This window comes from Lepidochelys olivacea (genome assembly GCF_965140295.1).
Source record: "Lepidochelys olivacea isolate rLepOli2 genome assembly, chromosome: 3".
NCBI classification, from domain to species: Eukaryota; Metazoa; Chordata; order Testudines; family Cheloniidae; genus Lepidochelys; species Lepidochelys olivacea.
The window spans coordinates 158,838,927-158,865,936 of NC_140413.1; the positions used below are offsets into that span (position 1 = coordinate 158,838,927).

The 27,010-nt window shown below is 44.0% G+C and overlaps 1 protein-coding gene across 1 annotated transcript in view; it reads left to right on the forward strand.

The window, feature by feature from the left end:
• Positions 1 to 426: 426 nt before the first annotated feature.
• The window catches only part of ACBD3 (acyl-CoA binding domain containing 3), a 31,645-nt gene continuing 5,061 nt past the window's right edge, over positions 427 to 27,010 (forward strand). The window contains exons 1-6 of the mRNA XM_084625289.1: positions 427 to 764; positions 11,720 to 11,861; positions 12,674 to 12,814; positions 13,967 to 14,125; positions 17,149 to 17,323; positions 18,770 to 18,950. Coding sequence (XP_084481415.1) covers positions 500 to 764; positions 11,720 to 11,861; positions 12,674 to 12,814; positions 13,967 to 14,125; positions 17,149 to 17,323; positions 18,770 to 18,950 — 1,063 coding nt within the window. The 5' untranslated portion in view covers positions 427 to 499. The remainder of the gene's footprint in view (positions 765 to 11,719; positions 11,862 to 12,673; positions 12,815 to 13,966; positions 14,126 to 17,148; positions 17,324 to 18,769; positions 18,951 to 27,010) is intronic.

Sequence of the window (27,010 nt, forward strand, 5' to 3'; positions counted from 1 at the left end):
CTGCTGCCTCATACAAGAGTTAGGAAACCCAATACACAAACCCTGTGACTGAAGCACAAAATGTGGCAGATCAAAAAACCTGAAAACTGTATTGTTTTATTACACGCAGTTTTACAGCCGAACTAACCTATTAACAACCATCCACAAGAGACGCAAAGCACAGCGTACACGCTTGACATCTGTACTCGCAAATAAAATACTCGGTCCCGCCCTCAGTTCAGTGGGAGAGGGGGAGAGCGCGCGGAGTCACCGTGCAAAGGCGGAACGGTCAGAAAGCGCGGGACAAGAGCCCGCAGGCAGCTGTTGAAAGCGGAGAGGGAACTGCCCCGCCCCACCCCCGGCTTCTCGACACCTCCAGCGGGCACCACCCCCACGGAGCTCCCCGGCCCCTCCCGCTCCGTGGGGCTGGTGCCGGAAGTTCCGGGTCGGAGGGGAGCGGAAGTCGGGACGTGGCCGCCCCGCCCCAGCCGAGTCGAGCCGAGCCGGAGGCTGAGGGAGGATGGCGGCGGCGGCGGTGGCGGCGCTGAGCTCGGAGCGGCTCGAGGTCTCCATAGACGGGCTGACCCTGAGCCCCGACTCCGAGGAGCGGCCGGGGCAGCCGGATCCCCAGGCCGCGAGCGCGGCGGGGTGGAGCCGGCCGGGCCCCGGGCTCCCGGAGGCGGCCGGCGGGGACGCGGAAGAGGCGGCGGCGGCGCTGAGCCCGGAGCAGCGCTGGGGGTTCGGCCTGGAGGAGCTGTACGGCCTGGCGCTGCGCTTCTTCAAAGGTGACTGACCCCCCGCCCCCGACAGCGCCTCCCGGCCGGGCCCGCCCCGGGGCGCGGGCTGCCCCCAAGCCCTGCCGCCTCCCCCCGGGTCCCCAGGTTACCGCTGTAAATATTATAACACGAGAGAAGGACAGAGGTCAGGCTGTAGTGGTAAATTTATAGTAACAAGGATTGTAGCAATCGGGGTTTACTTGATAATTTCAAACAGTTCTAAAATGCAGAGTCTCTTTTACTGGTTTTTTTGTTTCATGTTTAAAATGAAATTGTAGCGGCAAATTTCTCTGTATATTAGGGGAAGAAGCAGTACTGGATTAAGACAAAAAGGAAAGGAGGACTTGTGGCACCTTAGAGACTCACCAATTTATTTGAGCATAAGCTTTCGTGAGCTACAGCTCACTTCATCGGATGCATGCCATGAAAGCTCACGAAAGCTCATGCTCAAATAAATTGGTTAGTCTCTAAGGTGCCACAAGTCCTCCTTTTCTTTTTGCAAATACAGACTAACACGGCTGTTACTCTGAAACCTGGATTAAGACAACAGGCACTACTGGCTCATATTTAGGGCTCCAGCTCCTGGGGTCATGTGATTGTACTGGAATTTGTTTCTGGCCTGCATGATACAAAGAGAGCCTTGAAAATGTGGACTGAGCATCACGATTTCAGTGATGGCTGCTTGAGTTTGCAGCAGCCAGACAGTTGCTTTGAGGGCTTTGAACTGCCCCATGCATCTCAAAGGGGCGTTAACTCAAAGGCTCACTAATCTGGGAGCCCTGTGAACATCAGTCTCAGGAAATAACTGTGTTAGCACAGCCATACTTTATCTTCTTGGGTAAGTACTGGGGGACCCTCGATGCCACCTCTGCCTTTCTGGAGGAGGGAGATGAGATCCCTGTTGCCATCTTTATTGCCCCCAGGGGGAGAGGTTCTATCTTGTGCTGATCCTGGGGAGGAATTTCGTTCTGAACAAGTTCTTTATATCATGCTTATCACCATAGTATCTGAGTGCCTTCCAGTAGTGCATTAAGCAATGTGACAAACATCTGTCCCATGTTTGTTCTTTCATCCTCTCCCTAGAGGAGGTGTGTGCAGTGGAGCGTTTTGTAGTTTTTAATAAAATCGTACTGTATGTTACAGAAGGCAAGGTCAAAGACAGGTTTCAGAGTAGCAACTGTGTTAGTCTGTATCTGCAAAAAGAAAAGGAGTACTTGTGGCACCTTAGAGACTAACACATTTATTTGAAAGCTTATGCTTAAATATGTTTGTTAGTCTCTAAGGTGCCACAAGTACTCCTTTTCTTTTTAAGGTCAAAGAAGTACTTCTTGTACATAGAGCGGATGGTGGTGAAGTTTGTGGAGGTCCTTAGGTCCTGTGTGAGTTCACGGTCTCAAGCTAGCTCCCAAGAAAGCTCTGTCTTCTGGATAGATAAGCTTTAACCTTATTGTACAAGGTCCATTGTGCCAAAGGAATTAAGTTGTTGAATACAGTCTTCATCCTGGAGCTTTATCGCTGATGCCCATGCATCTCTTCTAGGAGCCTGTGTTCTGGGCACTGCATTGCCTTAGGGCTGGTCTACACTAGGAACTTGCATCAGCATACTAGGTCTCTCGGGGTGTGAAAAATCCAAACTCCAATATGTACCTATGCTGACCTAACCCCACTGGTAGATAGTCCTAGGTACCTACAGGGATGGGTGAACCCCTTCCGTCAATGTAGGTAGTGTCTGCTGCACTGAAGCACTGCTGCAGCTGTATTGCTGTAGTATTTTAAGTGTAGACATACCCTCAGTCTGACCTGGGGAAGGAGATGTAGTTCTGCAGTGTTTTTCTTTTTCTTAATAAAATAACAAGTTAGAGGCATTTTCTTAATTCTTTAAAATATGAGAGGCAAACAGTTTTTATCTAATGGTAAGTTTTCATGAATTAGGAATCGGGACTCCTGGGTTCTATTCCTGAGTATGTCACTCTGTGTCATCTGGGACAAGTCATGTAATCTCTGCCTTGTTTCCACCTGTTAAAATGGGTATAATACTTAATAGGGTTCTTGTGTGGCTTCTTGAGCACTTTTTAAAGTACTTTGAAACTTATGTATGGAAGGTACCTTATCTTTGCCTTTCATTCTTGACTATGGTTTTATTACTCTACATTTCCCCCAGCTATTTAAAAGACATACTGTAAAATCATACATTGTGAACAAGCATACATCTAAATCACCAAGTGGAATGCATCAATTTAAAACTATTTCAGTCAACTTTTCCACTTGTGCTTCAGTTATTAGTATTAGTAATTGGCTAGAGAGACTCACGTTCAGGTCAGTGATTCAGATATGAAGTAGGATGGTGACTATGGAATGTCTGAAATGAATTGGTCTCGGTCCCATTCCCAGTGGCTTAGGTATCCACATCGTAAAACACATTTTTGCATTGGCACCATTTATTGGTAGCCTCAAAAGAGAGGCTAATGAGTGAATGCACAAGCTGTTGCTCCAGGTCAGAATTGAGGCATGCTGGAAGGCTAATGTTAGGAAGCCTGTGTTGCTTGTGATCCCTCTACCTCTACAAAAGCTATACTGTGTTGATGGAGAGAAGACTTCGGCTGTTAGTGTAGCAGTTTTCATGAATGTTGAAGTGTTAGGGGGAAAAAATCTTCTGTCCCTCTCTGAAGACTTGATGATTAAACATTGCAGCCCATGATGCTCACTGTCCACACACCCAACACAAAGCAAGTAAGGGCAACCTTGTGTCATGAATTGCTATTCTTGATGGCACTGATACAGATGTTGGTATGGAGAGGGCATAAGTTGGAATACCAGGGAGGTTGCCACAGGAGGCCAAAGAATAAGCAACCCTAGAGAATAGGAAATTACTTATCCAAGTGTTGCTCCTGTATGTACATTTCTGGTACATGACTAGCTAACTCTGCAGTCTTTGATTCTTCTTTCCATAAAATTTCATTTTGATCAAAAAACTGTAGGGTACAACTGCACTACAACTGGAAGGTGTAATTCCCAGCTCAGGCTGACGTACTTGTGCTAGTACTGATCATGGTAGTGTGCTAAAAATAGCAATGTGGTCCCAGCAGAATGGGTGGTGGCAGTTTGGCGAGCCACCTCAGTACATACCTAAGGTCTCAGACAAGATTGTACTCTGGTGGCCGCTCATGTTACCATGATCAGACTGCTGTTTTTAGAGCACTCGCTTGATCAGAGCTAGTGTGTTAAGCCAATTAATAAGCTGCAACTGATGCAGCTGCTCTGCTGTAGCACTTCAATGAAGATGCTCTAAGATGGTGGGAGAGTGCTCTCCTGTTGGCATAGTTAATCCAACTCCCTGAAAGGCGGTAGCCATGTTGATGGTGGCTTAGGTTGGTATAACTAAGTCACTCGGGTGTGGATTTTTCAGATCCCTTGGCAATGTAGTTACACCACTATAGGTCTGTAATGTAGACTAGGCCTTAGTCTATCTGAGCTGGGAACTATAGCTCCATGCTGCAGTGCAGATGTACCAATTGGGTAACAACTTATTGTGATTGCCAAGTTTTTTCATTGTTGTGTGTTTATATAGATCAAAGAACTCTACCTTTATTTGTGATGTGATGGTATATAATTAAATTAAGAGTGGTAAGGCTTAAAATATTAAAGACGATTTTGTTTACTCTCTACCAAAGAGAGACATCTAAAGATGGTCTAGATATAATCCCTTTTTCCGTCTCCCCTGTTACTGGCAAAATTGTTCCCTGCATTACTACCGTATATTGTACTGTTTTGTGCAATCTACTTTAAAATGATTCCAGTGTTGGGGCTTCTATCACCTTCGTTAGGAATAAGGAAAATATTCCATATTCTTAGGCCAGATCTCTGCTCAAAACCTTTGTTGGTATGGCAATGTCAGTTAGGAGTGTGAAGGTTTTGAGACACCTCTGTACTGGCAAAAGCCTTAGCATGGACACAGTTATACTAGCATGAAAATGCTTCTGTCGGTGTAACTTATTTCACTCACTAAACTCCTGTAAGCTGTTGGTTCTCAGAGTGGGATCCCCGGATCTCTGGTGATCCATTGTTATATAGGGGTCTGTACTTTGCGCCAGGCCCAGAACATACCAGAATGGCATTCTGGCACTTTTGCTATATGGAGGATGCCATTTTATTCTCAAAATGGCATCCTGCACATTGCATGACCTCTCATGCAATAGGCATGAGTGGTCATGCTTGTGGGTATTCCAGTAGTACCGCCCTTGCGCATTCAGGATATTACACCCTTCTTTGAGGGCTTAGAAGTACTTTTTCTGCCATAGATGTCAAGGCTCAACACTTCTACAAGATAGGAAAATAATAGCCCATTTAGGGGAAACAGAAATACAGATCAAGTGATGTAGGGTTTCAGGACTCTGTGGTGGAGATAGGAACTGAGCCCAGGGAATCCTGAGACCACTGAACTCAACTGTGTTTGCGCATGTGCATAAGTGTCATAATAAGCTTACCTAATATACGTACGTTTCAAGTTGTTGCTTTAGGAAATGAAAGGGATGCAGGATATATAGGTGCCAAAGGGGACCTTGGTGGAAAAAAAGTTTGGGAACGACTGATACAAGCTACATCAGGAAAAGGCAAAAGCTCTTTTTTGCCAGGGTAAGCTGTACCTATGCTAAGAGGGTTTTCCTGTGTAACTGTACCAGCAAACCTTTTCTAATGTAGACTTGGCCTTATGGATGGAAATCTCTGTGCCTGAAATGTCCATATTTTCTCCCCAACCTTCAGTATACACCAGTCTGAGGAAGAGACTTGTTATCTGTCCGGAAATGATCAGCTGTGCAGCACCATCAATGCATAAAGAAACAGTACTCATTTTACTACTGGGAAGCTACAGTGGTATCTTAAGGCCTAGTCTGCACTTAAAAATTGGATCAACTAGCTACGTTGCTTGGGTATGAGAAACCCCTCCTGTCACTGTAGGAAGCACCTACACAATGGGTTTTGCAGCAGCACAGCTGCAGCGCTGTTGTTCTGCCGCTGTAGCAACCATGATGTAGGCGTGGCCAAATCTGTTTCTTAATTTCGTCTGACCACAGCTTTCTGTTTCCCCCTCAAATCATGCTGACGGAAGTTCTGTCTCTGTCCTCAGACTTACACAGAGGCTTCAGGACAGGAAATATGACCTGGTCTCTTCTGTTGCTTGGCATATAGCAACTGGTTACTAGAAATGGCTGAATTGTCCCGCCAATGAGTTTTGTGGGTACATTCTTGTTCTCTGGCATTTGAAAAGTGTTATCTGCTCTAGAGATCTACAGATGTGATCAGAATGGTGCTAGGCCTTTTTGATATGCCCTCTGAGCATAAGGACTTGCTTGAGTAACTTTCCCTAACTGGGATTTTTATTTCTACTTTTCTTGCCTCCTGAACATACTCTGTAAGGGTGAGTGCTAATAACTGTACATAGATTAGACAGTAATTAGGTTTTAAGTCATTCTTGTAATATTTTGGTTCGTCACTTCCAAAAAACACCAAACGAAAAACATATTTTTGAGGCGGTTCTAAAAACTCAATTAACTGTGTCCCATGGGACTCCTTCCCTTAGAATGGATGCAGTAATTGAATAGAAGCCTGAGAGGGAGCGTTATGAGTATATTGTGCACTGTTTCTCAGTGAAGAATTTTCAGTATTTAAAGTTATAAAATGACTTTAAATATGGCTATAAAATATGGTTATAAAATGAAAAGCAATGCTATTTAGTTTATATAAACAATACACTAATACTCCTTTCTTTTTAGCATATTTAATTGCATTCTGTCTTGAGTCTCAATTTCCAGCATATATTCCATTTTAGATATACTACTTGACAATAATGAAACGGTAAATTAAATTTTCTGTGATTATAAGGGAGACAGTTGTATCTGTGTGCGTTGCACCTTTCAACTGCTAGCTCATTTGAATGGTTTAATCTTTCTCTTGTTCATGTCATACTTGCAGACTAATATTAAACGTCTCAAGTGCATTGTTAATAGGCCTGGCTTTAACTTTAGCATAGAGACTAACCTGTTTGAAGAGTTGTCTCAATGGACAACTCATTGAGTGTTCAGTGGATCTCTAGAGTGTTCTCACTTAATCAAGATGCTAACAGAATAAAGAAAAGCTGTATGGAGGATTGGATGGCTAGGGGATTGGTAATGGCCAGTTACACATAGCTTTTACTTCTTAATCATCAGTTAAGTCCAGTCCACGTCCTTAGTGACTGAAAGTTGCTAAGGTCTGGAGCTTGAGTGGTCTGAGTAGTTTTTGGGTCATAGTGGACGGGTAGAAAAAGATCACCGTATCCTGCCATCCATGGAGTGGTTCTCCTAGGTCATAGTTGAGGTATATCAATGGAAATGAATGGGGAAGCTTGTAGTTTTGCTGACTTTGGTACGTACCCCCTCTGGATAAATAGGGGAACGCATTGTCCAGTGTTGTTCTTGAACCATTCACAAGTACTAAATATATATTAAATTGAAACAAAAGTATCATTTTACCATGTAGAGCTGTCCAGTAATTATAGTCAGGGCTGTCAAAGGCTTATGACTCGTGGACGCTTAACGAGCCTGGCACTGAAGAGCCTATTTGGCAAGACTCCGAGGACTGTAGCTTTTTCCATGCGCTCTGGTGCAGACCGTTTCAGCTACTCTGTTTCATCTTCTGATACAGTTTAACTGTTAAGGTTCTAAGGCCTTGTCTCGACTGTAGAGTTTTGTCGACAAAAGTGATGCCACTTTAATAAAAGTGCTCCTTGTGTCGGCAGAGCACATCCATACTATGCTCCTTGTGTCAGCAGAACGCATCCACAGTAGCAGCTCTTGCGTCGACACAGAGAGCAGTGCACTGTGGGTAGCTATCCTACTGTGCATCTGGCTGCAGGGTGCTTTGGGAAGGGTTTGCAATGCCTCAGGGGGCAGGTACAGCATCACATGTTGCAGGTTTCTCAATCCCATTGTTCCATGGGCATCCTACTAGATTACCAGCTGCTTTTCAACTGAAGTGTATGTGGGAGGAGGGAGTGTGTGAGAGGGAGAGTGTGAGTGTGTGTGTGTGTGCTGGGGAAGTGTGTGTGAGAGAGTGTTTTTTGAGGGGGGAGTATATATGTGAGAGACAGTTTGTGTGTGTTGGGGGAGAGTGGCATGCTGTCTCTTTATGTTCAGACAGCAGCCTGAACAACCAATCCTGGGGGAGGGGAACACCCTTCCACATCAAACTCCCAGCTCTGCACAGGACAGCAGTCTCTCTCCTCCCCACAGCAGCAGCCTGCTCTGCCTGCCTGCCGATTCCACATTAAGGGTTCTGTGATTCCTTCTGAGTTCTCCCACAGCCTCCTCAGCAGCTCTGTGAGCTCTCCAGGCTGAGGAATGCCAACGTTTTCTGGAGCTTTGAAAGGGGAGGGGTGCATGTCTTCAGGGTAGCTGAGCTCAAAACAGTGAGCAGAGCAGTCACAGCGGGCATTGTGGGATACGGGGGTGGGGGGCTAGTTATGTCAACATAACGAACGGCAGCATCTACACTGGCACTTTGTCGATAATACTTTTGTGCAAGAAGTGTTTGTTACCCGTCAAACTGGTTTTATTTTGCCACCAAAAGTGGGATTGCAGTTTTGTACACCGCCACTATTTTGCCACCAAAAGCTGCCTTTTGCCAACATAACTGCAGTGTAAACAAGGCCTAAGTATGATGGGTGGTTAGAGCTTGCAACATAAACATGATTAAAACAAGAAATAGCTAGCATGTAACCTAGAAGCTCAGATTCTCTTGACTGACTCAGAAGAATACCATTTGCTAAGTACTCCCATTTATAGTATGAACAAGCCACTGAATTCCACCCCCTAGCCCCCCAAATCTCTTAATTTCTCAGTGGAAAGTTGTCTGATCCTTTTTTTTTTTATTTAGCTTTTTATTTCTTTCTCTCTTGGGGAACTTTCTTTGTCAATACAGATTTCAGCTTCACTTCATATTTGAAGCTTGGTCATCAGAGAGCTTATTTACATTGGGAAAATGTAGATCTGTAATTCTCAACTGCTGGTAGAAATAGGCTTTACTAACCCTGCTCTGAGCTGGGCTCAGATACTGATTCTAAGGACAGGGTTAGACAACATGTGGTAAAAACATCCACACAGTGTCTATGCTACAGCATCCAATAATGAAGAATTACAGGTACACAGTTCCCCATGGTTAGATTTGTCCGTGGTGTTTAGTGGTCTGAAAGTGTACTTAGCATGTAAAGCTAGACATAATGTTATCTTAGTGTCCTTGTCCCTACCATGACCAAGGACAGTCATCTCCATTTAGATGAGCTTGGATTTTCTGATCATTTTTGTATATAAATAGCATTTTCAATGTGAGTATTCACACTGGAAACCTGTTTTTAAGAGCCAAATTTATTTTATCTAATTTAATATTCAAATAGTTGCAATAAAGTTCTCCCAAATGATCCATGGACCAAAAGCTATTTTCGGAAATTATCTGGTGGATAATTACAATTAAAACTGGATAGCTGGACATAACATTTAACTTCTGTTTTTCCTAGGTTCTTACAATGTTGTCTATCACAGTGGTATATTAGCAATGGCTCTCATTTATGTTTATGTAAGAAAAAACAATTTCAGAGTAACTGTCTGAACTGATTTGAAACACAGGCCATGTCTACACTATAATCTTAAATCAACCTAGGTTAAGTTGATTTACAGCAGGGGAGGGCAAACTATGGTCTGCGGGTCAGATCTGGCCAGTCAGGGTTTTCAGTGTGGCCTGCAGGATTGCCAGCCCCATGGTGCAGCAGGGCTAAGACAGGCTCCCTGCCACTCCCAGAAGTGGCCGGCACCATGTCGCTGGGGGAGGGGGAGCCAGAGGGCTCTGTGCGCTGCCCTTGCCTGCAGGCATTGCCCTCTGCAGCTCCCATTGGCCAGGAACGGGGAACAGCGACCAATGGGGGCTTCGGGGCTGGTACCTGCAGGCGACGGCAGTGTGCGGCGGAACCGCTTGCCCCGCCCCACCCCACCCCCAGGAGCCACTGCTGGACATGCTGGCCACTTCCAAGAGAGGCACAGGGCCAGGGCAGGCAGAGAACCTGCCTTAGCCCTGCTGCGTGCTGCTGCTACTCTGGAGCCGCTTGAGGTAAGCAGCACCGGGCCGGAGTCTGCACCCCTCACACCAAATCCCTGCCCTGAGCCCCCTAACCTCCTGCCACGCCCCTCCTGCACTCCAACCCCCTGCCCTGAGCCTCCTGCCACATCCCTCCTGCTCCCCAGTACCCTGCCCTGAGCCCCTTCCTGCACACTGCACCCCTTCCCACACCCCAACCCCCTGCCTCAGCCCTACATTCATGGCCCTGCATACAATTCCCCACCCAGATGTGGCCCTCAGGTCAAAAAGTTTGCCCCCCTGACTTACAGCCACTGCAGTAATTACTGTGGTGGCTGATGTCCACACTATCCTCCTTCTGTTGATGGTGTGTGTCCTCACCAGGAGCGCTTCCACTGACTAAAGAGGGCCAGTTTGGGAGGCTGAGAGCCAGGGGTCTGAGCTCACGCAGCTCCCTGCCAGGAGCCCAGCTTCCCCCCAGCCGGCAGACAGGGGAAGCCACCTGGAGTCTGGTCAGCTGCTATGCTCCTGGTGGGGAATTTAGAGCCAGGAGCCTTGGGCAGCCAGGCTCCGAGCCGGGCCCATTCTTGGCAGTTTTACAGCTCCAACCTGTAGGTACTTTGGCTGCAATTCATGACTGTACAAGCAGTACCAGCAAGCACAGGTTTTGAGTGCAGTAGGCCTTTCACTTGAATTCTGTATTGTGGTTATCTACAGTAGTGGCTCCTTTATACTAATCTTTCTAAACAGAGAAAAAGGTTATTAATTCTATCTTGTGTAACAGGAAACAAGTCTTTTCTGCAAGCAGTATAATTCAAATAATGGATGTTCCTTTGCTTTGTTTTGACAGCTAGTGAAACATGCTGGGATAGTCCTAGTTGACACTTTTTGTTTAAATAAATATATTTCCATGCAGCATTTTTCTTGCTAATAAGTAGAACCATGCAAGGATACAAAATTTGTATCTGTATCCATCCACAAACATAGTTCGTGAATATAAAGTGGGTATATGCAGATTTGCATGGCTCTACTAATAAGCATTCAGTGTAATTGGACTAAGACCGTATCAAGATGTGATATGCAGAATTGATAGAATCTGAAGACTTTTTTAAATTAATTTTAATTTACTGTAAATATAAGTTTTAATGCTGTTTCTCCTCTAGCACTGAAATCCATTCAGTCTAAGCCTTGCTAATTGAGTCACCTCTAGTCTCTTAATTGTGGAGTAGTATCACATTTTGCCAAGGCAGCTGGAGTAATTTAATTGCCTTAAGCAAGATATTCCCCTTAAATTGTGATTTTTTTTTTTTATTTTCTACAGTCTTCCTTGCTGTAGCTCTTGGCATAAAGCAAGACACACAGAACAGTGTTAAAACTCTATGGAATGTAAAATTTAAATCTTAGCTCTTTATACAGAAATGCCTTCCCATGCCATTACAGGGGACTTGGGAAGCATACTTGTGAAAAAATCACATTAAGAAGCCTCTTAAATATTTGAAAACTATAGATCCATATGATACAATTTTGGTCTATATAATTTAAATGTTTATACGGTAATTACCGTATTTTTGCTAAAGATGCAATCTAGGATACGTTATTTAAAACACTTTTTATAATTATGTTGCAATAGCTACAGCTGAATGTTTCTATTCTGGACAAATTTGCTTAATTTTGACCAAATAATAGGATTTATGACTTGTATTTAACAATTCAAGGAGCAGATAATTTCCTCTGGGGCAAAAAATTGAGAACACTTAAGGCATAGGTTACCCTATCCATTCTGTGAGGCTTTTTCATATTAGTATAAGTTTCTCTTTTAATGAATAAATCATAATACCATATTCTTCTCTTTGCTTTGGCAGAGAAAGATGGCAAAGCCTTTCATCCAACATATGAAGAAAAACTTAAACTTGTGGCACTACACAAGCAGGTTCTGTTGGGACCCTACAATCCGGACACTTGTCCTGAAGTTGGATTCTTTGATGTACTGGGAAATGATAGGAGGTAGTTTCTCTTTCATTGGCCTATATTTCAAACAGACAGTGAGAGAAATGCAGTTAACATAATCTTGGTTCAACAGTAGCAAAACAAATATATTGTACTGTCTGGAAATGCAAATAAGTTGGTGGAAGGGGGAGCTCTTCAGATGTGTGTACCTGACATATCCGTTACTAGGCAAATATAAGAATAGAACTGTTTAGACTTGAAACCCAGGAATACTCGGCATCCTTTATCTTCAACTGGCAAGATCTATACAATTTATCTAAACCACTTCTGTTATAACATGTCACTATTTTGATTAGTTAATGACCCAAAATCTCATTAGATTCATGAAGAATTAATCAGTCATAATATAGAACAGAAGCAAAAGGGGGATAATACATCAAATGCCTCCTTTCCAGTTTTTCTGAATTTTGGATTTTTCAAAGTATAATGTGAAGTTATAGTTAGGTTTAATGGTGTGCGTTAGAGACTTGCTTGCAATACTTTAACAAAATCCCTTCATAAATGTTACGCCCTAAAAAGAGGGATGGGCAGAAAAAAGCCTTGTAGGATAGAGAGGAAAAACAGCTATGAAGTCTTCTGGTTGAAATGTCAATTGTAAGAAGAAAAACTCTGTTTTTTCTAGTTAGTATGAGATAAACACGCTTGGTTCCAAGCCTCTTGTGCATCATGGCTCAAAATGTGACTGTAATTTCAACCTGAGTTCATTCTGTGTTTGTTGGATTGGGAGTTGACCACTAACTTGAGAAGATTGTTGTATGTTCTTCTAACATTATATACTCTTACTGGGGTATATTTTTTGTTTCTCTCAGGAAAGAATGGGCAGCCCTTGGAAACATGTCAAAACAGGAAGCCATGGCAGAATTTGTACACCTTCTTAATAGGTGTTGTCATCTCTTTTCAACATATGTCACCTCCCATAAAATAGAGAAAGAAGAACAAGAAAAGAAAAGGTGAAGTGGGTTTTTTGTGTGTGGAAGAGAGCTGTCTTCCTCCATGTGCATGCAAAGCTGCAGCTAGCTTCAGTTGCAGGCCCTTACCTTTGTCAGTGCTTGTCTCCCAAATTGCCTTGCACCAGTCACACTCCTTAAGCCTTTTTACCATTTCAGTGATAAGTGAGTATTTGAAGGAAGGGGGTAAGAAGACCAAACCTCTCTAGAGTGCCTTAGAAGTGCCTGGCTATTATTTCTGCTAACATTTGTAATATCTTTGTGAGGAACTGAGTTTGTCTAAAATAACTTTCCCACTATCTGACACTGAACAACTAGAATATAAAATAATGAGCAGATGCCTAAAATCTCCTATCCTACTGGTCTCCAGTGGGCATAAGCAGCGGCTGAAAGCCCCCTTGGGGGAGGCTAGCCCCCCCTGGGTCCACCCCTTCTGCCTGAGGCCCCATCCCTACCTCTCTCCTTCCACCACCCCACGGCTGGAGGAGCCCCAGCTAGGCCAGCCTGAGCCCCACCCCAGACTGCTGGCCTAGGGCTCTTCTCTCCCCCCAGCTTCCAGGGAGAGGAGGGATGCAGTGTGTGGTCCCTCCCCGGGGTGGCAGTGAGGAGGGATGCGGCAGGTGGGATGTCTTGGCAGGGACCTCCAGAGAGGGAGGAAGAGTGGAGGAGAGGAGTCAGCGCAGGCTTGGGCAGGGGGTACAGCAGCTCATGTGTTAAGTAGAATCTGCATAGTAGTTTCTAAATCATTAACAAACATGGGGGAGGAGAAGTAGTTGTGGCTGAGCTCGTTTCCAGCCATTTAGCTTCATGTTCTACCATAGTTTGCTGACAAAACTTATAGGTTAGAGTGATCATCAGCTTATGATTCTAATTTTTACACTTGGCAAAACTGATGACAGCTGAGTAAAGCTCAGACAAGTCTTTCTTCTCCATATCTTCATAAAGATATTATGCCTGTCAAGTTAGAGAGAAAGAGGCAATGTGTTGAATACCGAAAGCCTTATCATACATATGAAAAGAAGCCTGAAGCCATGTACCCTGTACAGTGAGTCATTTAGACATAACGTTGACTTTGCCGCAGATGACAAAATGGTAAAAGTAACTACATTTAGGATGGTGGTGATGCTGAAGTGTGTCATTGAATGGCTGTCACAGGAGGGAAGAGGAGGAACAGAGGCGTCGTGAAGAGGAAGAGCGAGAGCGTTTACAAAAGGAAGAAGAGAGGCGTAGACGAGAGGAGGAAGAAAGACTGAGACGGGAAGAAGAGGAGAGGCAGCGAATAGAGGAGGAGAGGCTCCGGATGGAACAGCAGAAGTGAGTTGTTGGAATAGACCAAATTTAAGAAAATTGCTATCCATGCTATTGGAACAGTTGCCTTTCATTCTGTGCTCGCTTTGGAATGGTTATACCATAAACAAATGCCAAAAGTCTTGGTCAGGAGCAGTCTGTGTGTGGATCAAATATGGCATATGGAGTTCTACAATGAGATCTGCAGCTACGCATCTTACAGAGGTCCAGATTTGCAAACATTGCAGATCCCAGCATGCGGTTCTGCATTTTGAGCAAAATTGCTGTTTAGTTTGCCTTAAAAACAGGATTTGGACTATAAAGCATTTAACCCCATGATAGATGCCTTGTCCTCTTAATTTGACATTGTAGAGCCACTGATGCAACCGAGAGAATGAAGGGGAAAAAGCAGCCGTGCAGAAGGGTGATTTGTTCTGGGCTCTGTAGTTTCATGGGCTGCAGTTATACAAATTTGCAGCCCTCTGGTTCTTGGCAAGTTGCTAATGCTACCCACAGTTGAGGAAAGTTTGAGTGCCCCTATGAAAAGGTTACTTGAATTGTGATTTGAGGCCCTGTCTATACTGAGAATTGAACCCAGGTTGTTAACTTTAAAGAGAATGCTGTATAATCATGTTTCTCAATTTCAATTCTATGCGTACATGCACCAAAATTTTCAAACCTTGTTCCCTAACATGGCTTGATTTTCAGGGGTGCTGTGTCTGTAGCTCCTGTTTACTTACTTGGAATTTGTGTGTGCTCAGTACCTCTAAAAATCAAGTCAGTAAAGAGCTGGAACTTTGTGCCCAAGATTAAAATTTGATCAAATTCTATGGTGATGTAAAGCTTTAACTTTTTTTTAAAAAGCAATATATTTAAAGTTGTGTATTTCATTGTATTTACCAACAGAAACACATCAAAATCCTGAGAACATGGATCCATCCATCGTATACTCAGTGCATAAGAGAATACTAGTTAATTAAAACTTCTTTCCTTCTCTTTGATTAAAAATGTCTAATTTCATCATGGCAAAAGGTTAACAGTGGAGTGCCTCTGTGTTTAATATATTTATGACTTCGAAAGGGGAGTGAGTAGTGAGGTAGTAAAATTTGCAAATGTCAGTTATGTAGGTTAGTCAGAACCAGAGCAGACTGAGAGGAACTTCAGAGAGATCAAAAAAAAGCTAGGACAGTGGGCAACATGATGACAGACAAGATTCAATTTCCAGAAATGCAAAGTAATACACATTTGAGAGAGATTTTTACAAGGCCAGGTCTACACTACAGGCCTAGGTTGATATAAGTGCATTGCTCAGGGGTGTGGAAAGTCCACACCCTGTGTGACAGTTATACTGACCGTAATCCCCTGTGTAGACAACGCTATGTTGACAGGAGAGTTTCTCCCAGAGAGCTTCTCCTGTCTCTTTGGGAGGTGGATTAACTATGCCGATGGGAGAGCATCTTCACTTAAGCGCTGCACCAATGCAGCGTTTTCAGTGTGGACCTGCCCTGACGCTTTACAGGGTTCTAAAGTAACTGTCACTCAAAAAAGGGTTCCTGAGCATTACTGTATATGAAGACCTCTGCTCAGCGTGCCACGGCGGTCAAAATGCAAACAAGATGTTGGGATGCACGAGGAATGGGATGGTGAATAATAGAGAATATTATAATGCCTTTATATAAATCAGTGATACAGCCTCCTCGCTTATGCTATGGGCAGTGCTGGGCATCTATTTAAAAAAGGATATTATAGAAGTAGGAGGATTTAGAGAAGGGTGATGAGTGATCAAAGATCTGGAAACCTCTTTTGTGCAAAGAGACGGAAAAGACTGCGATTGCTCATCTTACAAAGGAGGCAAATAAGAGGAAACATAATAAGTGTGTAAAATGATACAGAGAAGGTAGATCAAGAGTTTGTTCTCCCTGTCTCGTAACCCAAGAATAAGGTGACTTTCAATAAAATGTAAAGTGGGAAATTCAAAACCAGTAAGAGAATTTTTGGTCACATACCATGTAATTGAACTGTGGAACTCATGGCTTCAGGAAGTTGATGCAAATAATTTAAAAAGGGGTGGAAGGGAGGGAAAGGATTGAACATGTATATGCATATCAAGAATATCCATAAGTGTCAAACATTTTGTGGAAGAAATATTAACCTCATCCTTCAAGGTTTAAGCCAGTCTGTAACTATCAGAGATCAGGATGAGACCTAATGAGTTGGGGCAAATTATCCCATCTGCCTACTGCCAGGCTCTTTCACCTTTCTCTGAAGCATCTGGTCCCGGCCTCAGTTGGAGACAGGATATTGGACTAAGTGGACCATGTGTCTGATCAAATTCCTATTTCATTCCTGTAGAAAAGGAGAAAAGCTGCATATCCACTCAGAACTAACCCATGTAATAATCCTAAAGTGTTACCAATTAAACCTGCTATTGTCACACACTGTTCCATCTTGCATTGTTTTCTGTCCTCCCCTGAATCAGGCCAGTCAGTCATACTTTCCCTATCTGGTTGAGTACAGGTTGTCCAGGGAATTTGAGGCAGATCAAGTATCACAATGTATGTTCTCCTTTTGTACAGAACTCTTATTTTCACCACAAAGCATTGACATAGGACTACTTTGGCACTCTGTCCTTGATGCCTTCTGTGTTGGAGGACTATTGGGATTGTGTGTGTATACTTGAACACCAAACCCTTTTTTCTGGCTTCAAAATCTGAAAAATGCAATATTGTGGCTTTTTTAGTGCTTCCTTCTGGTTTATCAGACTTCAAATGGTGACTCATGGTGTGCCTTGCAAGGCAGCTCTTTAACACTTTAAACGGGTTTTCAAACATTCAGTAGAAAATAAGCTGGCCTCTTGCTAATACTTTTCTCAACTGGCATATTTTAGATGGGAGAAATCTCACTTGCATTATCTCCTGGCTTTGTCCCATCTGTATTAATTAGTTTGCACAAGGAATTGAGTTCACTGTATTTGAGGCCAGTTAAAAATAGTGATCTTGCTGATACCTCCAGCCATTTGTAATCTTCATACTCTGCTCCTGACAATTTAGGCAACAAATAATGGCAGCATTGAACTCCCAGACTGCTGTTCAGTTCCAGCAATATGCAGCCCAGCAGTATCCGGGCAACTATGAACAGCAACAGATCCTAATTCGCCAGCTTCAAGAACAGCACTATCATCAGTACATGCAGCAGTTGTATCAAGTCCAGCTTGCACAGCAACAGGTATAGTAGGACATTTGAGATATACAGAGTCATTGGTATCCTTGATCCAACCTTTCTACCAGAGGTACTAATGCACTTTTGTTATCCTAGGTCAAAGAGGTGGTGACTCTTAAAATTTAAAAAGTGGCGTTTGGTTGGCTGACACTGTATCAGATTCAAATACTGAAGCTTCTTTGTTAATCTCTTCCTGTAATTTTCTAAAACAGCCATTGGCTAAGAATATTCTAAGTAGACAGTTCAACCTTTGACTTGTCTGAAGTGACTTTGCCAATCACTTAATCCCTGTTAGAGTTCTTAGAGGTCAAATGTTAAGCACTCTGTAATAATGTGTGCGTACTTTAATAGTTTAATGTGCCCATAGCAGTGGAATCTGGGCTCAGATGGGAACAAATTTACGTTTCCAGAATTTCTGCATTTTAATGTATGACGTTAGTTCAAACCCATTCATGGGAAAGTCTTTTAAGGAATTAGAAGTCAGATCACATCTCTGTTGCTCTTGTTTTTCTTTGATTTTCATAAAGGCTGGTACCATGTTAATCTGATTTCCCCCCCCCCCCCAATTCTTTAATCTGTTGGGTTTCCAATTTTTCTTCAGGAATAAACCTTCCTTGCTAAATCCAAAAGACTTCCCCGCTGGCTAATTCCAAGTGTTAACTATAAATTGTTTGAATTATTACATGGTACAGTTCTCCCTCTTCTTGGGTGAATTAAACCATTTGCAGAGGGTCCACACAAAATCTATGTACCACTTATGTCCCATTGAGACCTTTTTTTTTTGAAGCTGGTAAAGTGCATAGGCCTTGTTCTGTGTGCAAAGCATCCTCAGTCTGTGCCTTGGAATGCCATTCTTCTGGCATGCTTTCCATAGCTGCTCTCTGCTTTAGTTCTGTGGGCTTCTTTTGCCCTTAGTTTCAAATTCACACAGATTTGATATTGTAAACCCACAAACTGGCAGGGGATTTATTATAGCTCTCAGGTACTTCTGCTTTCAAAAAGTTAACTAGATTTCAAGAGAGACCCTTTCAACAGGCTAACTATTAAAGGCCAGTAAATATGTAACTGTGAAATTCTGTGCATACCTTTTCTAAAACAAGTTTTTTGTGAGCAGAATTACTATAGTGATTACTGAAACTTGCAAACGTTTCTCCAATTAGGTGTGAAAACAAATTACCACTAGCTGTCTCCAGTTAGGATTTCAACTGACCATTTTCAATTTTTTTCAGCATCTGGATCCAAATGGCCTGACTTCAAAAGGCCTGACTCCATGTAACTCACTGATTGCAATGGGGGCTGTGTATGCTTGGCACACCTGAAAATCAGGCCACTTAGATGCTTAACTTTAGGTCCCCAGATTGGAAAAATGTTGGCCTACATTCTGAAATGTTAATTAAGATATTTTGATGACTACTTCCTTGTTTTTACTGAACTTGGTTTCTCTAACTGTAGGCAGCATTACAAAACCAGCAGGAGGCAGCAGGGGCTTCTATGACTACCATGCCAAAGGTGAATGCAGCTGCCCCGGGAGAGAGCCCATCTGTTAATGGACAGGCCAAGGCTCATACAGACATCCCTGAAAAAGAGCTGGAGCCAGATGCTCTGGAAGAAGCACTAGAGAATGGACCAAAAGGTATGACTAGAACGAGATTCCTTAATTTAAACAAGAAACCTGAGACTTTTGTTAGAGCCTAGTTCTTTGAGTGTTGGTCCCTATCTGTATTCCCCTGTGGGTGCACATGTGCTACGTGCACCTGAAGTTGGAGAATTCCTGCAAGCAGCATCCATTGGTCTGCGCATGCACCCTTGCTCTCCTCATGCCTCAAACTGAGGGTATAAAGGGCAGAGCAGATGACCGCCTCTCCAGTTCCTTCTTGCCACCGCATAGCCTGGGTCAGAACCTCCCGGGTCCAGAGCACCTCATGGAGAAGACCATGAGGCCACAATGCCTCCCACAATGAGAGGTGATGCTGGTGTGAATCTATATCCACAGACCCTTATCAGCAGGCAGGAAATGCTCTCACAAGCCTAAGAGCAGGTCTTCTTCTAAATGTGCTTCAGATGACCAATGCATTTCTGCTTAAATTGAGCATGTCTGCTTATTCAGCCTGTAAGGACTTAGATCATCCTAAGGTCCCAAGATCATGACACTAGAGCCCTGGTTCTGTGGGCTTTTTCAGTACCAGACCCTGTACCAGTGACACCAAGTTCACTGGTACTGTCCAAGCTAAAACATCTACTGGGAGGAATTATGTGCTAAAAACTAAAAATTAGTGCATCTCCCCCCCCCCCCCCAAATTATGCAACAATATTTTAATATTCTGCAAAAATTTGCATATTATTTTATTTGTCAAAATAACACAATATAATTACACCAGTTTCAATTATTTTGGTAATTTATTTCAATATACTTGTCAGCAACTATGTCTGTAACAATACAGACAGCAAAAAAGATTCAGGAAATGTTTTTTAACAAATAGATTCCGTACTAGGCCTATTAATAGAGAACTCTTGAGTAATAATTCATTTAAACTACAATACAGAACCGTATTTCCTGCATCCATCAGAAGCAGTGCAAAGGCTTGGGGGAGTTGGGAACGGAGGGAGGTAATTGCTGGGAAGGAGCCTGGGTGTGAACTTGGAGGGTTGTTTGGTATGGATGGGCAAAGTAGGGAACAGGCTTTTTTTGGGGGGGGAGGGGGAAGATTGTTAGGGAGCTTCCCCCATGCAGACCCTGTCTGACCCCTGGCCTCTCCAATTCAGTTAGGTACATCTGCCCCTGTCCCCATGTGTCACTGTGCCCCCACTCAGGCACCTCTGTGCCTTATGTGGCCCTGCACTCCCACTCCCATCCCTTGCACCTCTACTCCCATTCAGCCCCTGCCCCAGTTTGTCCTCATTAGCCCCTTTCTGACCCCCCCGGCACCCCCACACAGTCTGTTTCCCCATATCCCATGTCTCTTGGCCTGGCCCAACAGGCGCTATGAAGAAAGTAGGCTCTTTCTCTTCCCTAGTGGCTGCTCTGTTCTAGTGACACAGCGCCCTTTGGTGGGCAAAAGGTGGAACGGCAGCAACTTTCCAGCAGCAGCTATTTTCTGCAAAAATAAAATAAATTATACGTGGCACATGAATTATGCGCATGTGTAGTGGTGCAGAATTCCCCCAGGAGTAAACATCAGGATACATCAGTTCCAGCAAGGAACACCTGACCAGAGCCTCAACCACTGGTGGTACCTTCCCCATCTCACACAGCACCTCCAATCCCATCAGCACAAGGGGATCACACCCAGGAAAGGCAGAGACTTATACTACACCAGAAGATGTTTTTCCTGTTCCCACGCCTCAATTTCCCCCATCATCTGGACCTTCTCTCACGAGGGAGATTTTAATTCTACCAGGGGATGTTGGCTGTAGCAGAAGTCTGTCCCCTCTTCCATCTACCAGTCTGGCTTTTCCTCCATTGGAACTGTTAGTATCACTGATGAATCCGGACCAAAATTTCTCTTCCTTGGGAGAATCTGAAACCCCCAGAGGAACCATCATCTCCCCCAAGAAAATCTAGCCCAGACAAGAAATCCAGAGCTTCCTGGTACCAACCTCCACCTTCGCATTTACCTCTGGACTGGTGGTGCCCCATGCATTGAAGACCTCTACAACCCCTTCCTGACACAGTTTATTGGTCATACTGGGGAATATGGGACCCAGATGCAGAGCCTATTTGTCCTGTTAGGCAGTCACTCCACCATTGCCCTCTGAGGGAACATTTAGAACTTCCTCATGACCCTATGGAAGAGGAAGATTACAAACCGATTCCATCGGTTTTGCTGGTACTGACAAGATTGTCATCTTCATCTCCTGAGTTAGTAGTCACTCCAGTGTCTCCATCCCTTCCAGATGACCAGAAACCGTTCCAAGAATGATTGTGCAGAACGGCAAAGGAATTCCTGATCTCCTTAGGAGAGGTTCAGATCCCTCAAACTCTTGGATATACTGCAAACTACTGGGTCTAGTCAAATAGTGCTTCGAGTTAATGAACCTGTTAAGCAATCTGGCATATACCAGTCACATGCACCCCTACCCCTAAGAAGACAGAGGAACAATATTGCATTCCAGCCAAGGGAGCGGAATTTCTTTTTACCCATCGCATACCTAACTCTGGTCATGCAGGCTGCCATTGAGAGATCTAGATGACAGTATCCAAAATCCTTCTGACAAGGAGGTTAAACATCTAGGCTTATTGGGAAGAAAGGTATTCCCATCCACAAGCTTTCAGTTCAGAATAGTGGAATATCAAGCACTGTTGGTTAAGTATGACTATCTGAAATATTCCAAGTTTACAGACTTTGTAGATGAGCTGCCATAGTAAGACAGAGCTCAATTACAAGCACTTATTGAAGATCTGCTGGTGGTAAGAACCACACATCTATCAGTGGCTGATGCCACAGACACATTATCACGGTCAATGTTAACAGCCATTATAATATCCTAACTCGTAGCTAGACCCCTCAGGATTTTCCAGGGAGGTGCAAAACACTGTAGAGGACTTGCCCTTCAACTAAGCCCATTTTTTTCAATGAGAAGACAGATGAGTCCTTACTCTGAAGGACTCCAGAGCCACCCTTCACTCCCTGGGAATCTATACGGTCATGCTGTCTGGAGTGACTCACGAATGGGAGTACCAACCTCAGAGCAGACTTTCAAAAAGCAAGGCGGACACTTCAACTGGTGGTATGTTCTATAATTAAATTTAGTCAACACAGTACTAAATGTGAATTCCCAAAGTACTACAATAGTCTTATAACAGTCACACAGTCCCATTAGACACTATCTCACTACCCAGGCAAGCTGGACTATGTGATTAGTGAGCACACCAAAAATCACAGAACTTTCAGGTTACACCTAGTCCCAAGAGACCAGTCATTCACCCAAGTTGATTTGCATCCCAGCTCTCATACCAGAGACAACTCTGGTATCCAGTTCTATAGTAAACTCATTCCTTTTTCTTACCTAGTAAACCTTTAGTTAGTTATTGAAAGGTTAAAGGTGGTAAAAAATACATATACAGGTGAGAGAGTTTAGTATGTCTCTGCTACTGTTTGGAATTATAAACTGCCAGCTTCCCATAAGCCTTTTAGGGTTACCCAGAGTAACTTGGGAATTCCGTCTTCTCGTTTCTTTATTCTGCCCTGTTAGAATTCAGACAGTCCAGAGATGAAGAATTCTTCCTTGTGTCCATCTATATAGCTTCTTCTCTCAGAAACCAAGCTGACAGCAACAGTTGCGACACAGGTCCCTTCTTCATGGGAGGTGGGGGGAGGAATGCACTTAGTCTTTGATCCTTGATCTAGCACAGTGGCTCACTGGCATTTAATGAACAGGATTTAACATCTTTGTAAGAGACCATTTGCATTACACAAGGCTTCCTTCTTGTTTGATGGGTTACTTAGTTACAGGGCTATAATACAATGCAAATATTTGCTGTTGTATTATAACATAGGGTATAGTTGAGTGAAAACAATACATGCAGTATCCTATAAGCATTTTATAAAATACTAAAAACACATTCTTATCAACTTAACATCCAATATTTATTTTGATAATGCTAACACACAGAAAAGCAAGACTGATTTCCAACTATGCATTTAAGTGTTCAGTGAGGCCTTGTCATGAGCTAGCAGTTGGTCTACCAGGGTCATATATACACCTGCCCCCAAAAGAAAATATCACAGGCAGCCCTATAAATCTAGACCAGTAACTCAACCGTTTTATCAGCTATCTTATGATACTCCTCATAAGAGCCAGAAGATGCAGAAGTCTCATTTCCTTGCAGCTCCCACATCTTTAGCACCATCCCATCCCCTGGCTAAAAGATATTTTTGATGGCTGTTTAAGAACTGCAAACTCAGTGATGCCGCCACTAACCAATCCCCCAATCTTCAGGAGTTGTTTGGCACTTTTTCCACAACTGGAGTGCTGTAACATGGATAAATGGGTATTAAACATCATCCGATCTGGCTAAGCAATCAAGTTTACTGTTCTACTTCCTCTGAAACCCTCTCTTCAGGGATCATTTTCACATGAGTATTCTCAGGCAGAAAGTGGAGTCCCTTCTCCAACAAGCAACAATAGAGTAGGTAGCTCTCCAAGGAAAGGAAAGGGCTTTTTACTCAGTGTGCTTCCTTGTATCCAAAAAGAGAGGGTGATTGGAGACCCTTCCTTGATCTTTACAATTTCCACCGCTTTTTTCATAAACTGAAATTTCACATGGTCACATTGGCATCAATAATCTCATTCCTGGAAAAAGACATTTGGTTTACAGCTCCTGATGTGAAGGACACATGCTCTTATGTGGATGTTCACCCCACCCACAGGCAGTTTCTCAGATTTGTGGTGGGTCCCAACCATTTCCAATACAGGGTGCTCCTGTTCAGTCTTGCCTGCACCCCAGGGTCTTTTCCAAAGTCTTTCTGGTAGTTGCATTTCACTTCATCTGGAATGGCTTCGTCTCTGCCCTTATCTCAATTATTTGCTTCTCGTTGCAAGGACACATGAGGCCTCATTAATGCTTCAGCACCTATCCTCTTTAGGAGCCAGTGTAAACTTGGAAAAATCTATCCTCCCACTGACACAGACCATAGACTTTAGAGGGGCGACCCTGGATTCAGCCATGGCAAGAGCTTATCTACCAATGGACAGGTTTTGCTCCATGAGTGACCTGATAGACCAGGTTATGTGCAACTCTTGAGCACCACTCAAAACTTGTATTTCCCTCCTGGGGCACATGAATTCATGCACTTGTTATCCCATTCACCAGAGTCTACTTACATTGCCTACAGGCATGACTCTAAACAGCATGTTCACCAACCAACCACACCACAACTATCTTAGTGACAATTCCTTCCAGAATAACATCATCTCTAAATTGATGGAAGGGATCCCAATCAAGGATGTGTGGGTGTTCTCTTCCCATACCTCTCACTGGAAAAGACAGTCATTAGATCCCTCCCTCTTGAGGGAGGAGGGGGGTGGCCCATGTGGACAGCACAGGGCAGTTGGATGCCCTAAGAAGCCAGGATGTGCATCAATCTCTGGAACATCATTCAGTGCAAGAAGCTTGCAAGGCCTTTCCTCAACTTATCCAGTCCCAGCATGTCCTCATATTGTCAGATAATATGGCAATTGTCTGTCTTTTACATCAACAAACTAGGAAGGATGAGATCCATTTCTCGCTGTGTGTAAGCTATCACCCTATAGAACTGAGGTGTCAGTCAAATTACCTTGTTGGCAGCTTACCTTCTGGGAACTCAGAATGTGTTGGCAGACACCCTCACAGGCATTTTGCCACCAGTCACAAGTCGGAGCTGCACAATTCAGTAGTGAACAGTATCTTCACTCAATAAGGAAGCCCCACCTGGGATCTGTTTGCTTCCCAAACCAACTGGAAATGCAACATTTGCTGTTCCAAAGGTGCTCTAGAGCTACACACTCAGGGCAGTCCTCTCTTTCACACCTAGTCAGGGCATCTGGCTATGACTTTTCTCCCTTACCACTCCTATGTTGAGTCCCATGGAAAATTCTTCAGGACAGGGCACGAGTCATCCTCATTGCTCCCAGTTAGCCCAGACAGTTTTGGTTCCCAAATTTCCTTATATCATCTCACCCTCAGATCAGCATCCTGTCCTTTCCTGCTCTCTTGACCCAGGAGAATAGCAAAATGAAGCATCTCAACCTATCTGATGACTTGTTTTTTTGGATGGGCATCACTCTAGAATGTTCACGCTCTAACGCAGTGCAAACCGTCCTGAGCAGCAAAAAGGACACTAGGAAATGCTGTTCAATCAAGGGGAAGTGTTTCCCCATATGGGCACAGATGAAACACATCTGAGTCGGCAGATAGTCCAAAATAAGGGGAATATCTTCTCACTCAAAACTGGGCTCTTGCTCAGTCCTATAAGAGTCTACCTGGCAGCATTCAGTGCATGCCATCCATCCTCCATGGCTACTCAATTTTCACTCACCCATTGACTAACAGATTCTTGAAAGGCCGAATCAGAACCTTCCCATCAGTAAAGAAGCCTACCTTTCACTGGGACTTGAATCTTGTTTTCAGCACTCTGACTCCCTTCAAACCACTAGGAACATGTTCCATGTATCCCCTATCAATAAAAATTGTTCCTTCTGCCCATCACCTCAGCCGGAAGGGTGGGGAAACTCAGAGCCCTAATGGTGGATCCGCCATACGCTATCTGCAATAAGGACAAAGTCTTGTCTTATGACTACAGCCAAAGTTCACTGCCAAGGTACTTTCAGATTTCCCCTTAAGCCAGTAAATCAGCTGTGGTTTTCCATAACCACATGCATCTGAGGAGGAGACAGAGAGTTCCGCTGACATGCAACATGCTGTGACTTTTTACCTACAAAGGACAAAACCAACTAGAAAATCAAAGATTTTCTTGCTATAGCAGAATGACTTTGAGGCCACACTGTCTCTTCCCAGAGGATTTCTAAATGAATCTCAGGCTGTATCCTACTCTGCTACCAGCTGTCACTACTTCTCTCTCTTCCTCCTAAGGTAAGGGCTCATTCTACAAGAGCACAAGCTACATCCGTGGCAGTGCTTCAGGAAGTACCTATACTTGATGTTTGCAAGGCAGCCATATGGAGTTCTAGCCACACATTCGTGAGACATTATGCTCTGGTACAGGACTCCTCCATTGATGTATCCATTGGGAAAGTCTGCTGCCTGCATTCTCGCATGCTCCTCCTACTTGAGTACTGCTGGACAGTCACCACAGTGGAATGCATTTAGGGACCAATACTGGAAGAAAAATTACTTACCTTCTAGTAACTGGAGGTTCTTTGAGATAAGTGGTCCCTATTTATATTTCACTACCCACCTTCATTCCCCTCTGCTTCGGATCATTCCTGGATTCACAGTAGAGAAGGGACTGGAGAGGCAGTCGGTCTGCTCTGCCCATTATCTCTTGGTCTGAGGCCCAAGGAGACAAAGGGCGCATCCATGGACCAACGGACACTGCTTACAAGAATCCTCCACCTCAGGATGCATAGAGTGCATGCGCCCCTACAATGGAATACAGATAGGGACCACACAGCTCAAAGAATTTCCAGTTCTGTAAAGTAAGTAACTTATCTGTTGCCCCCCCCCCCCCTCGTATTGTGGTTCTGTAGTTATCACTCTCTACTACCTGGTCAGAGCTAGATGTGGTTCCTGGGCCCACTCTCTACCTTTTCCAAAGCAGAAGGGATTGGGTATAAAGGCAGTGTGCTCAGTTCCTATGGAAGATGAAGAATGTGCCGCAACTCTATTACCTAAAGTAGGAGAGGGCTGGATGGGTTCCAAAGAGCCCCCATCCAGTCCTCTTGAGCTGAAGGTAACTGACACACAAGACCATGGAGGGAAGGAATGTAAGGTAGAAGTTCTGTTGCAGAGCTTCTCTCTGTATAGGATCGGTTCCACAAGTGGGTCTTGATGGGGGAGTGGGGCTGTTGGTTGAATGTGGCGGGGGGCATATTCTCATGGACACTAGTTCCAAGTGTCTAAAGAGAGTGACTCTAAAGGAATAACTTGTTCTCTCCTTTCCACCTGCCGCTGCTGCTCTCCCCATGATCCAGGTACATCCTCCTTCCAACCCAACAGACTTCAGCTCCTCGCTGTTCCCTTGGCTCCCAGGG